This window comes from Mustela lutreola, chromosome 3 (genome assembly GCF_030435805.1).
Source record: "Mustela lutreola isolate mMusLut2 chromosome 3, mMusLut2.pri, whole genome shotgun sequence".
Lineage (NCBI taxonomy): Eukaryota > Metazoa > Chordata > Mammalia > Carnivora > Mustelidae > Mustela > Mustela lutreola.
Genome location: NC_081292.1, coordinates 152,764,567 through 152,781,586, shown reverse-complemented (window position 1 = coordinate 152,781,586; position 17,020 = coordinate 152,764,567). Strand labels below are relative to the sequence as shown.

General features: G+C 34.3%; 1 protein-coding gene across 8 annotated transcripts in view; it reads left to right on the top strand.

Annotated features, from left to right (window-relative positions):
• The window catches only part of SLC4A10 (solute carrier family 4 member 10), a 309,943-nt gene that overhangs the window by 159,223 nt on the left and 133,700 nt on the right, over window positions 1–17,020 (top strand). For all 8 annotated transcript variants that reach the window (XM_059167179.1, XM_059167172.1, XM_059167173.1 and 5 more), the window contains 2 exons: window positions 5,296–5,434; window positions 13,940–14,100. In XM_059167179.1, the coding sequence (XP_059023162.1) occupies window positions 5,296–5,434; window positions 13,940–14,100 (300 nt within the window). The remainder of the gene's footprint in view (window positions 1–5,295; window positions 5,435–13,939; window positions 14,101–17,020) is intronic.

Sequence of the window (17,020 nt, the reverse complement as noted above, 5' to 3'; positions counted from 1 at the left end):
GGAGGGCATATCAAGCCCTTCTAATGCTCTTGGAGCTCTACTTGCTTGACGTGAGGGAGGGGCAGACACCCCTCTTCCCTGCCTTTATAGGAGAGCAAGGAGACTTGGGACTCACATTATAGCTTCCTCTGAAAAAAATCCTCTCCAAAATGTGTCTACAGTTTTCCACTTATGACCCTTTTATAGCCTTCGTTTGGGTGATGAGTTAGATAACTAGGTTTTCAGGAATAGGATTTGTAAATTCTGTATGTAGTCTTATGTCCATTTTGGAGAGAAATATGTATTAGTTCCTGGTGCTTCTGCTGAAATATTTAATTAATCTGTTATCTTATGACAGAATGAGCTAATTAGCATTAATAGCAATAAATATATTATTTAAATTATGTAAATGAGTTAAATGTAGGACTCTAAAGGAACAGACTATATAACTCCAAAAAATAGGAGCAAATTTTAAAGTTCAAATGAAGTTGGAAGATATTGATTTGTAGAGGCTGCAGACATGAATTTGAAACAGAACCATCAAAATAATCATTATTTAACAATTTCATATGATAGATTATCTGAATATTGATTTACCTAAAGTACAACAAGGATAAAGAGGAAGAAACAGGGCGCCTGGGTGGCTCAGTGGGTTAAGCCGCTGCCTTTGGCTCAGGTCATGATCTCAGGGTCCTGGAATCGAGTCCCGCATCGGGCTCTCTGCTCGGCAGGGAGTCTGCTTCCTCCTCCTCTCTCTCTCTCTCTGCCAGCCTCTCTGCCTACTTGTGATCTCTCTCTGTCAAATAAATAAATGGAATCTTTAAAAAAAAAAGAGGAAGAAACAAGGATACAGTAATTCAGAAATGCATAATGATAAATATTTCGTATTGTGAATCTGCTCCCTTGAGCTAAATGTCATAGTGCAAGAGGCTTCCTGTCTTCATGACAGTAAGATCACATATGTAAATGCAAATTTCCCAGGTCACTTCTGTCATTGTACTTGTTATGAAAAATCTATTTCTCAACATAATTGTTGACTCTTCTCCAGAAAGGGCCTAAAAAATAGAGAACTTTGGGACAGAGCCGACAGGGGATTTTCACTTATTGTTAGGAAAAATGTACTTAAAAACCTGGTATTAATATGTAATTATAACAATATAAGTAACTAAACTAATAATGAAAAGATGAAACTTTGCTAGGAAATTTGCTTATTTGCAATTATGATTCTATTAGGGGTTTTCTTCTGGTAGTTTGATTTTCTTAACTATCCGTTTATGAAAATATTGTCTATATTCCAAATGGAAACAGTTTATTTCTTTCTTTCTGATTGTAAAATAATACATATTCCCTGGACTTCCAGTGCTATTGAACATTAGACTAGCCAAATCCTGTAGTTCTTACCCAGTTCTGTCATTGATTCTAAAGCATCTGATTAGCTTCTTGTCCTTTTGAAATTCTTTCCAAACACGGCCCCTGTTATGCTACTGTCTCCATCAGCTCTACAATCTATAAGGACAGAGATTTTTTTTCCTGTTTACATCAGTCTAATTCACTGCCTAGAATAGTACCTGGCCTATGAAGGTACTCATTAAATATTTAATGTATTGATCCTTTTTCCCATCTGTCTATTCCTTTTCTCATTCTTTTGTTAACTCCTCTTCCTTCTCCCAAATCTTAAAGCTGATTATTTCCCCAATGTTGAGTCTTTTTCTCTCCCTACTTCTTCATTTTTGAGCCCTCATGCATTATAATCATATGACTTCTCTAAATGCCACCCATGTCTCTATCACTGACCCTGTCGTCTTTTCCAGAGTGAAATCTCCAGCTTTCCTGTGACTATCTTTATATGTTTGTCCCAAAGTCACCTCAAATTTAGCATATCTAAAAGTTGTCTTTTGAGTTCTCAGTCTGTAATAGTGATTCTCATTCTGATGACCCTTTTCTTTCTCCAGTTTTTTTTTTTTTTTTTTTGAGAAATAAGTGACATACATCACTGTGTAGGTTTAAGGAGTACAGCTTGATGTATTACATATATTGTGAAATGATGACCACAATAAGTTAGCCAACATCCACCCTCCATTATCTCATATAGATACAATAAAAAGAAAAGAGGGAAAAAATTCTCCTTATGATAAGAACTCATAAGATGTACTCTGCTAACAGCTTTCCTATATATCATACAGCAGTGTCAGCTGTGGGCATCATGTTTACATTACATGCCTGGTACTTATTCATCTTATAACTGGAAATTTATACCTTTCAACCACCTTCCCATTCTCACAGCCTCCACCCACTGCCCCTGATAACCACAAATCTCTTTTTCTATGAGTTTAGTGGGGGCTCTTTAGTGTGTGTGTGTGTGTGTGTCTATTTGTTTCTTTGTTTTGATTCCATAGATAAGTGAGATCACATAGTATTTCTCTTTCTCTGACTTACTTCACTTAGCATAAGGCTTTCAAGTTCCATCCATGTTACAACTCTATTTTAATCAATGGCACTATTATTTTCTCATTCTCCCTACTTCAAATTCTAGATCTCTTTTGGCAGGCCTATATTTTCATTTTAACCATCACCAGTACCACTGGCATTAGCATCAATCATCATCAGTAATATTTATATAATGCTTTATAATCTGAAAAGTATTTTTGCATCCATAACGTTTTGTCTTAGAACTTATTCCTATCTTTTTCCAAGAGACTAGTTTTTGACTATTTAAAATATTTGATTTACTATTGTGCAATAAATTTAAAATTACAATCAAATTAACTGTAACAAGGAGAAGTACAGAGTGCTGTGAATTGGGATAACAGATGCCTAACTTAATTGTTTGCATATGAATGTGCTTCTATGTGTGTTTGTGTGTGTATTTTGCAAGGCTGATTGGATAGGCTTGCTGAAGTGTATTACATTGAAGTAGATGCTGAAAGACATATGGGAGAGGTAGAGGAAACAGTGCATAGAGTGACCCTGACATGGAAAGGAACATGGTATTTTTAAGAACCCATAAGAAAACTAATGATCCCTGAATGGAATAACAAGGGACAGAGTGGCAGAAGATAAGGCTAATGAGATAGGCAGGGTCTAGAGCCTCACTGAAAACATTTATTTATACAGAAAGTATGATGCTATAGTATATTTTATATTAATTATATGTTGTTCACTTTTGACTTCTGAAATCCTCTCATTTGTGCCTATGATAACCTAATCTTTTAAATAACTGATTAATTGGTTTATTTTCACAAAATATATTTAATATTATAGAATTCCATAATCACTATATGTTTGCTACAGATTTACTCATTCTTTCATATTTTATTTATTTATTAATCTATTTAAAAAAGAGTCTGTTTATTTAGTTGACAGGGGGAGTGAGAAAGAGCACAAGAGCAGGGAGAAGCGCAGAAGGAGAGGGACAAGCAGACTCCCTGCTGAGCAGGGAGCCTGACACTGGGTTTGATCCCAGGACCCTGGCATCATGACTTAAGCCAAAGACCAACGCTTAACCAACTGAGCCACCCAGCACCCCTCTTCTGTGTTTTAAAAAATACTTGAGAATACCAAATGTTTAGTTGGAATAACATTGAATATATGAGTTTTTCACTATTGAGCCTTTCCATTAGTATACATTCATTCATTTATTTAGGTCTACTTTCATATTGTTTAAGAAAGTTTTATAATCTTCATCACAAATGTATTGTATAGTTTAAAAAATTTATTCTTAGATAGCCTTGTAGTTTTGCTTCTAAAATAAATGGATTTTTTTTCCTACTAGGTTTTAAAATAACTTTTACTATATTATAAGGGTAGAATGGATTTTGTTTTTTGTGTCCATCTACCTAGTAAAGATTTCTAGGTAAACAATCAGATAATCTTTTAAAAATATAAACCAAAGAAGAAATAATGAAGATGAAATCCCCAGGCATGCTTTCTTTTTTTTTTTTTTTTTTAATTCTCAGAAAGTGAATTAAAGAATGGACAAATAAAGTTGGAGATATTTAGAGTAGGGGATAATTGGAAAGGATATGAAGTTATAGTTACTGGAATGGAGTATACTTGCTGAAGTGAATCGAGGTGAATTTAATGATCTTTCAGAACTTGCCCTGGAGTATTCCTCATAAAAGAAAATACCTTGATGTGGCTCTCAAGTTGTGACAAGTGCCTTAAATCTAATTGACTGCTGGCTTGCTTTTCTCTGCTAGGTGACTCATACCACCAATACTTTTAACCTGAAGAAGTTTATCAGAAATGAAGGATGTCCTCAGTGCCTTCATCTTCAACACACACACACAAAACCTATTAACACCTTTGGATGTCTTCCATACCCTCTTTTCTGTAGCCAATACACAGTGCAATGAGTGAATACCACCTTGTGGGTAGCATGGGCAAGTAGGTCAGATTGGACTAACTGTCGTTGAGTAGTCCCTCTAAAAATGGGACCCAGTTATCTTAACTAAACGGGAAACTGTAAGGCTAGCCAGCTGGACTGGAAGCCTTGTAGGAAACACAGTCAATCTATGTCCCCAAATTATACAGGTCCCCACTTTAGACACCCCCAAATTGTGAACAACATGTTCTTTCTAGGAACATCATGCATACCCTTGAAATTGTGTGTCTTGTGTCCAAATCACAAATTATTTTGCTCCCCTGCCAAGAACATAGTGACTTGTGGCATAGTCATGGTCATAGGAAGTCTTCGAATGTTTAGGCAAACACCAACAGTAGATGATGTAGCATGCAGGTGATTTGGGGTTTGGTTTCCATTTATATAGCATTTTGGAAAAGGCACAACTATAGCAGTGGAGACCAGATTAGTGGTTGTCAGGGCTTGGTGATGGGGCAAAGGTGTGACTATAAAAAAGCATTACAAGGGAGTTCATGGTGAATTACATTCTGTATAATTTTAGTATAAGTGAATTTTATCATAGTCTGTTCTGAATATTATCATAAAGCATAGGATAGATGATGAGAAAAAATGTGTATGAATATAAGGGAGATACAGAAATAGTTTCTATGATGAGTGTTATAAATAATCAAAAAATAATCATAACATTTAATATTGTTTTTGATAATCTATACATATTATATTTACATTTTATATAATTATCTCCCAAATTATACTAGACTTCATGTAATGCTAAATTTAGTTCAGTTTTTTTTTTTCTCTGAATTTAGTTTTAATTTCCCAAGTCTACTCTGGATGATTGTCACATGGAGGGGCAGGGAGGTGTGAGTTTGGAGTGGTGTTGAAGTTGGTGATGAGGCAATTTTAAGGTTGAAGTCATAGTAATGCATGTTCACGTCTCTCACTTTCTGTAGACACCCCATCACAGAGAGTACAGTTTATTCTTGGAACTGAGGATGATGATGAAGAACACATTCCTCATGACCTTTTCACAGAACTGGATGAGATTTGCTGGCGTGAAAGTGAGGATGCTGAATGGCGAGAAACAGCCAGGTGAGGATTTTTGTTGAAGGGTAAAGGTATAATAAACAATGTTCGTTATTGGAAAAGAGATTTGTAAAGCCACGATTTTGCAAACCTCCATGAGCTTTGATTTCTGAAATTGCTCATCTGGCCTGGGCATATCCTACAATGGGATATGGGTCAGAATGAAATCTGAAGGCAGTAATTATAGTAAATAGTGATGCAGAGCCAGCAACAGCTGCAGGCTGAAAGATAAACAGTAGCGTAATTTGTGTGTCATCAGGAAAACAATAGGAATCTAAAAGTAATTTATTTCTATCTTTTCAACTGTTGGCCTATGCCCAAACTAGTGATATTATATGATAATCTGAGTGTGGGGCTTTTTTAAAGAAAGGAAAAACATTATAAGAGGCTTTAGGTATAGTCCTGGATTTATTTATGTACTATTTGGTGAGGGTAAAAATATTTTGTAGTGTATTTCTAGGATATATATACATCTAAACATAGTATCTTTTTCAAATAACTTTTCAAAAATTGCTTTTCAAAAATTACTTTTCTGTCAACTGTAATTAATATTTCTATACTGCCATGTAATTGATGAATTGCTGTAAAAGAATAATAAGCTAAATTTTACATTTACTTTTCATTCATTCATTCTTGCTTTTTTGCTCATTTATTCAACAAACAATTATGGAACATCTATAATGTGCCAGGTATAAGGGATAGAGAACAACCAAAATCTTAGACTTGACTTTAACAATCTCAGTTTAATGAGGGATTCAGACAAGTAAACAAAGTTGTATTTACTGTTTAATGAATGCTGTGACACAGTTGTGCACAATGAACTGTGGTCATAGCAAGTGTTGTCCTTTAACCACTGCTTTCCAAATTTTAATATGAATATAAATCACCTACTTTTCTTGCTGAAAAGTAGACTCTGTATGCCTCAGGCATGGAATCTCAGATCCTGCATTTCTAATAACCTTCCAGCTGATGCGACTCTAATGTTTTTGGTTTGAGGATCACATTTTGTGTAGCAAGGATCTAAACCACAAAGGTGAAGGAGAAGGGATCAAGATAGCTTTCCTAGAGGAGGTGATTCCTGAGCTGGCTCTTGAAGGTTGAGTTGGACTTAGCTAGGAAGAAAAGGTGAAGCGGCGTTGTTCTAGGTAGAGGATGTGGGATATGCTTGAACATGTCCATTGACACAGGTTTGATTGCTTTGTTAGGTTATCCCTTCCATAGTCACACAGCTCTCAGTGTTAGAAATTCTTTCTGTTGGCCATATTTTTCAGGGGCCCAGGGATTGAACAGTCCTATGAAGGCCACTGTAAGCCACTGGATCATATTAAATTTCTGGTTGCATTTAATTATTGCCTTAACTCTACCCAGAGTTAGCGTGAAATTAAATGTTCAGTCACGATATTATAAATAATACTGGCTTAGTTAATTCTTGTTTGATAAATTTTGAATAGTCTTTGCAGGTGCCTTTTATTTAAAAAGTACTAGAATTAAATAGAAGAAAATTAAAATGTCTATTACCTACTCCATCTCTGTTAACATTAAAAAAAAAAAACAATAAAATGAACTGCTAGTATTTGCTGTACCACTCTGAAAAACAGCATGGAGGTTCCTCAAAATGTTGAAAATAGAACTGCCTTATGACCCAGCAATTGCACTATTGGGTATTTACCCTAAAGATACAAACGTAGTGATCCAAAGGGGCACGTGCACCCGAATGTTTATAGCAGCAATGTCCACAATAGCCAAACTATGGAAAGAACCTAGATGTCCATCAACAGATGAATGGATCAAGAAGATGTGGTATATATACACAATGGAATACTATGCAGCCATCAAAAGAAATGAAATCTTGCCATTCGCGACAACATGGATGGAACTAGAGCGTATCATGCTTAGCGAAATAAGTCAAGCAGAGAAAGACAACTATCATATGATCTCCCTGATATGAGGAAGTGGGTGATACAACATGGAGGCTTAAGTGGGTAGAAGAAGAATAAATGAAACAAGATGGGATTGGGAGGGAGACAAACCATAAGTGACTCTTAATCTCACAAAACAAACTGAGGGTTGCTGGGGGGAGGGGGTTTGGGAGAAGGGGGTGGGATTATGGACATTGGGGAGGGTATGTGCTTTGGTGAGTGCTGTGAAGTGTGTAAACCTGGTGATTCACAGACCTGTACCCCTGGGGATAAAAATATATGTTTATAAAAAATAAAAAAATTAAAAGTAAAAAGCAAGGCAAACCTTTAAGGTGTCTTAAAAGGCCATGATTTAATTAAAGGTGCATTGTCATACAATTATATCAATATATGCAGGAAGGCCTTTTGTAAAATTAAGCAGTCATTATCAACTTTTTAAAAACTCATGTTAATATCGAATATAAGGAAACTCTTGAAATGTTACTGTTTTGTAAAAACTAAAAGCAAGCATTCTGCTAAATAATAAAATACTAAATACATTGTCTTTAAGACAATACTAAATACATTGTCTTTAAGACCCAAACAAACCAGAAAAAAAAATAATAAAATAAAATTACCAAAGTACAGAAGGATTAAAAAAGCAAAAGTATCCTCTACTCTTGTTCACATTACCTCTCTTCAAAGGTAATCACTGCTCTTGTGTCTCTTCTCAAAAATTTCAGACCTAGATCTGCATGAAAATGTATGTCCTTTGAAGATTTATACACTAGGGATTACAAACAAAGTCCATGCCTCATTTTTTCATTTAATAATATATTTGGACCATTTTCCATTATTATCAGTACAGGGCACTCAATCTTCTTAATAATTGCATTGCATTTAACAATACGAATGAACTTTATTTAGCCTCTCTTGATAAGGTTCTAGGTTGTTTTATACGTTTGCTACAAACATTGCTGTAGTGATCATTCACATGTATAATTTTGGTGTTATTTTGTAGGTGTTTAGGTAAGGTGAATTTTTAACAGTTGAACTTATTTACCAATGAGAGCAGGCTTTTAAATTTTTATAGATATTTGCAAAATCATCTTTATAAAATGTTTCAGTAATTCATATTTCTATGAACAGTGTACGAGAGTGTTTATTTTCCTCAAACCCTTGCAAGACTAAATCATCAAAATTTTACATCTTTTGCTAATTTTTAAAAAAGATTTTATTTATTTGACAGAGATCACAAGTAGGCAGAGAGAGAGAGAGAGAGAGAGAGAGGAGGAAGCAGACTCCCCGCTGAGCAGAAATCCTGATGTAGCAATGATCCCAGTACGTTGGGATCATGACCTGAGCTGAAGGCAGACGCTTTAACCCATTGAGTCACCCAGGCGCCCCCATTTTTTCTAATTTTATAGATGAAAAATAAATTTTATTTTTCAAAATTATTGGTAAGATTGAACATCTTTCCAAAAATATGCTTTAATTTTTTCCCTGTGAACTAAGTGTTCCTTTCCTTTACCTATTTTATGTCAAATCATTTTCTAGATTTGCCTTTTTAATATTTTAAATTAGTGATATGTTGTTCTGTCTGAATTCCCCTTTTTAGTGAATAAAAAATCACGTTAGTTAATCATTTATTTTCTAAAGTTTTCTCTTATAATACATTAAATATAGAACCAAATTTGAAGTAGTTTTTATATGACTTGGTATATTTTAACTATCTATTCTGTGTTTTTTTTTCTCCCAACTGCTTCAAAACTAAGTGCTTTGGACTTTTTCATGTATATAATCTGAATGCTCATCTTTTTTATTTGGTGACAGAGGAACAATGTATGATAATCTTCACTGATTAGCATTATGACTTTTGCTCTCTCATAACTAAAGAATTATTGATAAGAAATTTAAAGTGCAAACCTCCCTGTTTAAGGCTGGAAACATCTCTCCTCAACTGGTTAGAAGAAATACTAGGTATTCCCGGATGGCCTGAAGAAAGGCTATCTATCTGGTGGGTATGATGATTACCAAGCTCTGGTTAGTTTGAATCTCTTTATTGCTGAAAGGTACTTTTTGGAAGCATTTCTTTTATATTCCTTTCTTCACTGTCATCGTACATGATAGAACTGAGAAGTACAATTGGAATGTGTATTTTGTCAGGAGTAACTCCTTTATTCTTAAAATGGCTGGTGATTTTTCATCTTCGAGATCAAATAGTGATCTGTTCTTTTTTTTTTTTTTTAAAGATTTTATTTATTTATTTGACACAGAGAGAGAGATCACAAGTAGGCAGAGAGGCAGGTGGGGGGCGGGGCGGGAAGCAAGCTCCTCACTGAGCAGAGAGCCCGATCCGGGGCTTGATCCCAGGACCCTGAGATCATGACCGGAGCCACAGGTAGAGGCTAAACCCACTGAGCCACCCACCTGTTCCTCTTAAGCAGTAACTTCCTTGTGACTTGCTCACTCTCCTGAAGCAGAATAAGACTAGAATCTACAGCTTTCACTTAATCATAGTTGAACAGGTAGGATTTTATCATGCTCTCATGTATTAACCTGAACAACATGTTTATCCTAAACCACCAAAATGTATTCCCTTTCATTTATACAGAACAGAAGAGTTGATGTGTTAATTATTAGTTATTAAATAGGACCTGTGTTCTTAGCCATGCTTCTGTAACCCTATGCGTGGTACAGCTAATTGAGGTTCAAGGAGACATCTGATGAGCAGTCAAAATAGTAACAGACTCGAAGAGGAGGGTGAATTTTGGCGAGACACAGTACGTCAGGGAAGAACAGAGCGTATTTATTGAGGACTTAGAAATGTAGTGAGTTTTAAAGTGGCAGAAGTAATTTTATTCTGGTTGCCCTAGTTCATCTAGAAAGACTAATTTTAGTTAATTTAGGGCTCCATCTGATTTTCCAAATGCAATTTAATTCTAATAAATCATTAGCATAACTAGTTGAAGCACTTCTTTCTTTTGATTAGTATTCCAGGGGAGATTAATAATTTTCTACCCTAATAGTAGAAATAAAAAGGACACTTTATCAGCACATTGCACCTGTCACATATCACATCTTGAATAATTCATGCCCACTGTTGTTGCCAAGTAAAACTTAAGCAAAGTTTTAGATTTTGAAGCTAAATTTTTGAATCATAATTTAATAAATGTTTGTGAAAGCCAGCTGTTCACTTTTAAAAACCCTAAGAGAAGCCATATGACAAGGGCTAATGAAATCAACACAATTACAATGTCCTGCTTATAAATAACATATAATGTTATTAATAGAAAAGCATGCAAAGATACCACAGCTGTGCAGTTATGAAGACAACATGTTTGACTCACTGTGGTTGCCCTTTAAAAGTCCTACCCACAAATGAGCTCAGAAGAGGCAAAGCAGGGGGTAGCAGTTGGCCTCTGATACATACAAGGCAGTGTCAAAAAAGATTATTGCATCAAAACAATTTTATTGATGCTGTGAAGGCATTTGGTATTCAAAATTGGGAAAGATTTAAGTCGTCATTAAGATTGAGATGTGTTGTGAATGTGAAGATGTGAGATATGAAGATAGTATAGATTAAGAACAGCTAGGGGCACTTGGGTAGTTCAGTGGGTTAAACACCTGACGTTGGCTCAGGTCAGAATCTCAGGGCTAGAGCCCTGTGTCTGGCTCCCCTCTCAGTGTGGAGTCGTCTTGGCTCTCTGCCCCGCCCCCACCCCCTCCTCAAGGGTGCATGGGCGTGGGCACCCGCCTCCCTCATCTGTAGCCGCAAGTCTTTTCTCTTAAGAATCCATAACTTGGCCTAAGGCTATAATTTTGGAAAATATTTTACTTTCTATTTGGGTAGAACCAGAGAATAAAAAATCCTAGAAAAGTTAAAAGGAATTAGTAGGCATCGAATAAACAGAAGGAGTTAATTTCTAAGGAGAACATCTATTTCTAATTTGCAGAAGAATTTTATTTTGGAGGTTTTTAATATGAGTATTGTAGAAGAGACTTTCATCTCTTAATCCTCAAAGAATTCATGAAACACTTATTTTATTTCAGGGTTTTTTTTTGCAGCTTAGTAGAAAGAGATTCCAAGGTGTTAATCATGGATGAAAACAGATCCAGACACACTGTAGGAAAATCGAATAATTTCAGAGTTTAAATCTGCCCCTCCCTCCCGAAAGTGTCATACAATTGGCCTGCAGTTTTGATTTTTTTCATTGTTCATTACATCTCATTCATGCTTGTGAGACTCTTGCTTGCTGTTCAAATAAATGTCATTTGAGTTTATTTGAAAACTGGAATAAATTGCAGCACTTTAGGTCATTAACTGCAATCAGGCGTTTTGCAACTGACTGTCTATTCAATGACTACAAATCTTTAAGCAGGGTTTGGTGTGTGTGTGGGTAGAGAGAGAGAGAGAATGCGTGTAAAGGATATATATATATGTATATATATATATGCATATGTGTGTATATATACATATATATAATTTTTAATATAGTCTTTTAAAAATAATTATTTAAACAGCTTTTTATCACTTTTGGCATAATTCTGGAGTTGGCCTAAAACACTGAATCTTGAAATGTTTAGAAACTTGATATTTGTAACTTGTGGGTTTCTTTTTATGGAAAGTATCTTACGCTTCTTCCTGTAATATTCATAAAATCTATGGCTGAATCAAACTAACATCTAAATATTTGGTTATCTTAACTACCAAACTGGAATTCCTGGAGATTCCATTCTTCTTTTCTAAAGGACCAAGCCTCCAATCTGAAGGACGTTATACCAAAAGGAGAAAGATACCTTTAGATTTGTTTTTAAAATTTCTTTTCAGAGACACACATAGATCAATGGAATAGAATAGAGAACTGAGAAAGACCAACCCAAAGTAGAGCTATTTGATTTTTGACAAAGAGTAAAAGCTATTTAGTGGAAAAAGAATTGTCTTTTCATCAATGGTACTGGAACAGTTAGAGATCTATAGGTAAAAAATACCTTGTAGTGTATACAAAATTAATTCAAAATAAATTCAAAATTCAAACATAAATCTAAATGTAAAATGTAAAGCTATACAAAATTGAGAGAAAAATATAGGCAAAAATCCTAGGAAGACCTAGAACCTACATGATGAATTTTTATACATGATATCAAAAGTACAAACCACAAAAGAAAATATTCATAAATTGGATGTCACCAAAATTAGAAACCTTTGTGCTGTGAAAGAGCCTGTTAAGAGGATAAGAACAAGGTAATAGACAAGTTACAAATCATGTATCTGACAAGAATATTATATAAAAAAAATGCAAAGAACTCCCAATTTCAACAATATGAAAATAAATCAATTAGAAAAATGAGCAAAAGCATAGTCTGGAAGTGACACACATAATTTCTGCTCACAATTTCTTGTGCAGAACTAGTCAATAATCATATGGTCTCACCTAGTCAAAAGGGAGCCAGAAAGTGGCTATTCTTTACTAGATAGGGACAACTAGTTGATGAACAGTACTAAGGACAATCACATGCTTTGTGAAGTATTATGGCCCTATCAAGGCCTGAAAATCATTAAGAATCACTAAAATGAAAAATTCCCAACCGTATACACAAAAATATTCTATAAAATTGTCAGCATTGAAGAAATACTGTCAGTGATTTGGGGCTTAAATGTAAGTTTTTTCAACCTTCAAGTGTCTTATAAACTTATGATAGGTGTATCATATGTTGGAACAAAAATGACTAAGGAGAGGTGAAATGAGGAAAATGGTGGAAAGAAAGGGAGAAAAAGCAATTTAGGCTTTATTTAGGGTTCATTAAAAATGGTGGAATTAAACTAGTCATCTATTAGGATTAGAGAACAAGTCCCTTAAAAATGAGATTTAGTGGTGTGCAAGACAGTGGAGTCACTGGTTTCTCTTTATTCCTTCCATTTATCCCAGTTAAACAAACTCAGATATTATTCATTTCACTCTAAGAAGGCAGTGGTCTCTGATTTGGCATCTTGACATCAACGTTCTCCTGTTCTCAATCTGGGCAGGAAGGCCCAGGGATTTGAGGCTAAGCTCCATTCTCATAGGTTTCTGTAGTCCCTAGGTAATGATTGCAATCACTAGATTTCATCCACGCAGGACTAATATGTATTTTTCTTGTAAAATATGCCCCAAATTATACTAGCACCCCTAAAAATCAAGTGGAAAAATTATTGAGACTCAAATATTCCATTTTAAGATCTCCTACTGAAGAAAAAGGAGTATTCTTCCATTTCCTTTTGCATCTTTTTCAATTACCATTTTCCTTCTATGAAGTGCCTTCTATTAATTCCACAACAGATTCACTGTGACTACTGAATAAACACTTACATACTTTTTAAGAGTTCAACAAACTAATAAAATAACATTTGATTTTCTTTGTCTTCTATACAACTTCCAATGACATAAAGAATGCTTGTTAAATGACATTAAAGTGAAATAAACCAAATTACTTGGACTAGTTTTTACTTTTGAACCCACAAAACCAAGAAGCAATGTGAATATCTTTCTGTTTCTACTTTTTATTCTTGGAACAAAGGATCATTTCATCTACAATGTAATATTCCATGTGCTGATAATGTTTATTTGTGTAGGTGGTTGAAGTTTGAAGAAGATGTGGAGGATGGAGGAGAAAGGTGGAGCAAACCCTATGTGGCTACTCTTTCATTGCACAGCTTGTTTGAGCTGAGAAGTTGTATTCTGAATGGAACTGTGTTATTGGACATGCATGCCAACACTTTAGAAGAAATTGCAGGTATATCTTTTTTTCTCTTAGTCTAGTTCACTATCTCGGTATAGTTGATTTTTGTTATTCCCTTTTCCTTATAATTATATGTAAACCTTTGGAAAATTAATTCTTATAATAAGCATATGAGACTTTAAATATAACTTTCTCCTCCCTTATTTAAGATGGAAGAAGTTGAATCTCAGAGGAATGTGGTCTAACTTGTCAGTGGCAAGTCTAGAACAAGAACCTAGATATCCTGACTCACACTTAATATATATTGTTTTTCACTATCATGCTTAATTAACTGTCATCATTGGGAAATTGAAGGGAAAAAACCCATAAAGCTAGAAATGGATTGTTTCCAATAATGGAATGCATTTCATTCCAATGCAGGAAATGATTAAAAAAAATCCGCAGATAGGGAAAATGTTAATTTAGAACAAAACAGGGAAAGGTATGGCCATTTATTTTAAACTGATTTAAAACTCATGAATTCCAGAGGATGCCAAGCAATGCAGTTGAGATTAGTTTGAAATTTAATATTATGACTAGTCCCTAGAATGAAAGATTTGTATTAGAAACCTATTATGTCTATATAACACAAGTTGTTATGTTTAGGAAGCATTTTACTGTTACTCTAGAAATAGAGGAAAGAACTCCTGTGTCTTTCGATTTGGAAGACAAATACACTTTAGTAAAAAACAAAATAATACAAAAAGAGTTTTGAAAGAGTATAAATGAAATAGTTAATGGAGATTTTAAAAATAAAAATAAAGCAATAACTCAGGCAGTTTTTAAAATTTCTAGTGTGGAAAAAAAGAAATAAAAGCAGTTCCTTGTAGAATTTATTTGTAAAGTAGAAAGACTTAAGGGAGTCTTTAATGTCTAAATTATATTGTAGAAATGGAAAAAACAAACTTCCAAAACTCTGTGAATGTTTTTTTTATTACATAAATGAAAGAATATTATACAAAAAATATATATAATTTATTCTTCAGAATAGTCTCATGAATTAAGTGTTATTCCCATTTTTCAATAAGAAAATAGAAACTCTGAGACTTTCAGGGCCCTTTTTCCATCTAAAGGCCTCTGACTGTAAGCTGTGTGTTCCTTGTATTACAGTACAACCACTGTCTGAAGAAGAAGCATGGCTTGAAGTGGATGTTGCCCACATTTTAATGATAGTTTAATTCCTTTAAAAATTATTTATTTGGTCATTGGAGCTGTAGACATGCATACATTGCAATATTTATGAAAAGAAAAGTAAGTGTGGAAAGACATCTTGGCCTACAATATTAAGCAAAAACAATCAGAACAGAAAAAAATGATTTAGATAAGCCTTCTTTTCCTTCTTTCCTGGAGTTTCATAGTACACCTATAAAGAGCTTTCCCTTTAAAATACATAACTGTACTTAACCATATGGTTAAGTTATATTTTTTGGAAAAACACAGGGTACAGTCATGGATAGCACTACCTGAAGACTTAGAGAAAAATGGTTAAGTTAGGAATTAGCAAACTTCTTGTGAATGCTGGAAAAGTAGCTATCCAATGTAATTTCTTAGCTTTACGTTATGGGGTCTTGCTGATAGCCCATAACATTTTTGTGTTTTAATTAGGAACCAAATGACATTTTCATGGTCCTTTGCAGTTTAGGAAGCTCTTTGTAGTAATTCTCCATTATCTTTTTGATACTCAAAACAAAATTGGGGCTTAGTATTATGATTGTTTATCTTACTTCATAAATGGAGAAATGAGAGGCAGGAGGTTGCCCAATATAAGGAGTTTATTTATGTCAGTGATGGCATTACCTTTGAAAATGGATTAATCCAAATAACTTTAGGACTGGCTATATCTAATGAGACTGTCAGATTCCTCAACCTGCCAAAATTAACCTCAGAAAATACCCTTCATTACTTAAAGCATGCATATTCTAATGCTTTCGTGAGAAATTTACTTCTACCAGAAAGTCTCCCATGAATTTGACAGAAACCCTGTTCATCTTATCACCTTCAATCAGTTTTTTGGTCTAAATTTATGTTTCCTTTCCCTCCTGCTGTCCCCTTCCCCAAGCTCTGTTCTGTAGAATATGGGAGGATTGTTAGCTGTGTTAATTCTTGCTTTTGAAAGCAAACTACATTTTCTGAGTCTGTCCTTACAAAGGAAAGTAGTTCAATGGAAGTCTTGATACCCCAAATAGCTTTTATTCTTTCTTCTCGTCTAATTAGTCTGTATCTTTATGTCTCCAAAGTAGCTCAACTTGAATGTCCCATTTTCAGTTCAGAGCAGTCTGTAAAATGCCATTCAGAAGATGTCAGTGGTTTAGAGCTAATACTACATTTAAAAAAATGATTAAAAATACTTGTTGATCATTATTACCTTAAATTTCTTTTCACTCATTAATGAGAAGAGATGTCCTCTCTTTAAGTAATTGCAATTTGACTTATTTAATCCAAAGGTATTTGTTTCTGCCCTCAATAAAATCTTACTAAGACATTTTCTCCCTATAGTTTGTAATTATTTTCTGTTTACTTTTTGCTACTTTTGCTTTGTGACAATTGTATTACTAAGTATGCATTAACTATACATTTTTAAGACTTTTAAATTTGTAAAGTATTTTCACATTTATTATCACTGTAACCTTATGAAATAGAGAGGAGGCTACATCCCCATTTTATAAACAGATAAACAGGAAGTGATATATCATAGGTGGTACTTGCAGCGATGGGAATAATTTCTTTTATTAACCTATAATTATGTTTTGTTTTATTCTATTTTATGATAACTTATGACCATAATGATTAACAATAGGACCTGGAGCTCTTCTTCACCTCCTATTTATCATGTTTTTTTTTTTTTTTATTGCGTTAGGAAGGTACTAACATATTAGTTACTAGTTTCAGTTTTCCGAAAGTTAGATATAATATTTATCTTTAAGGGCTCTAAACT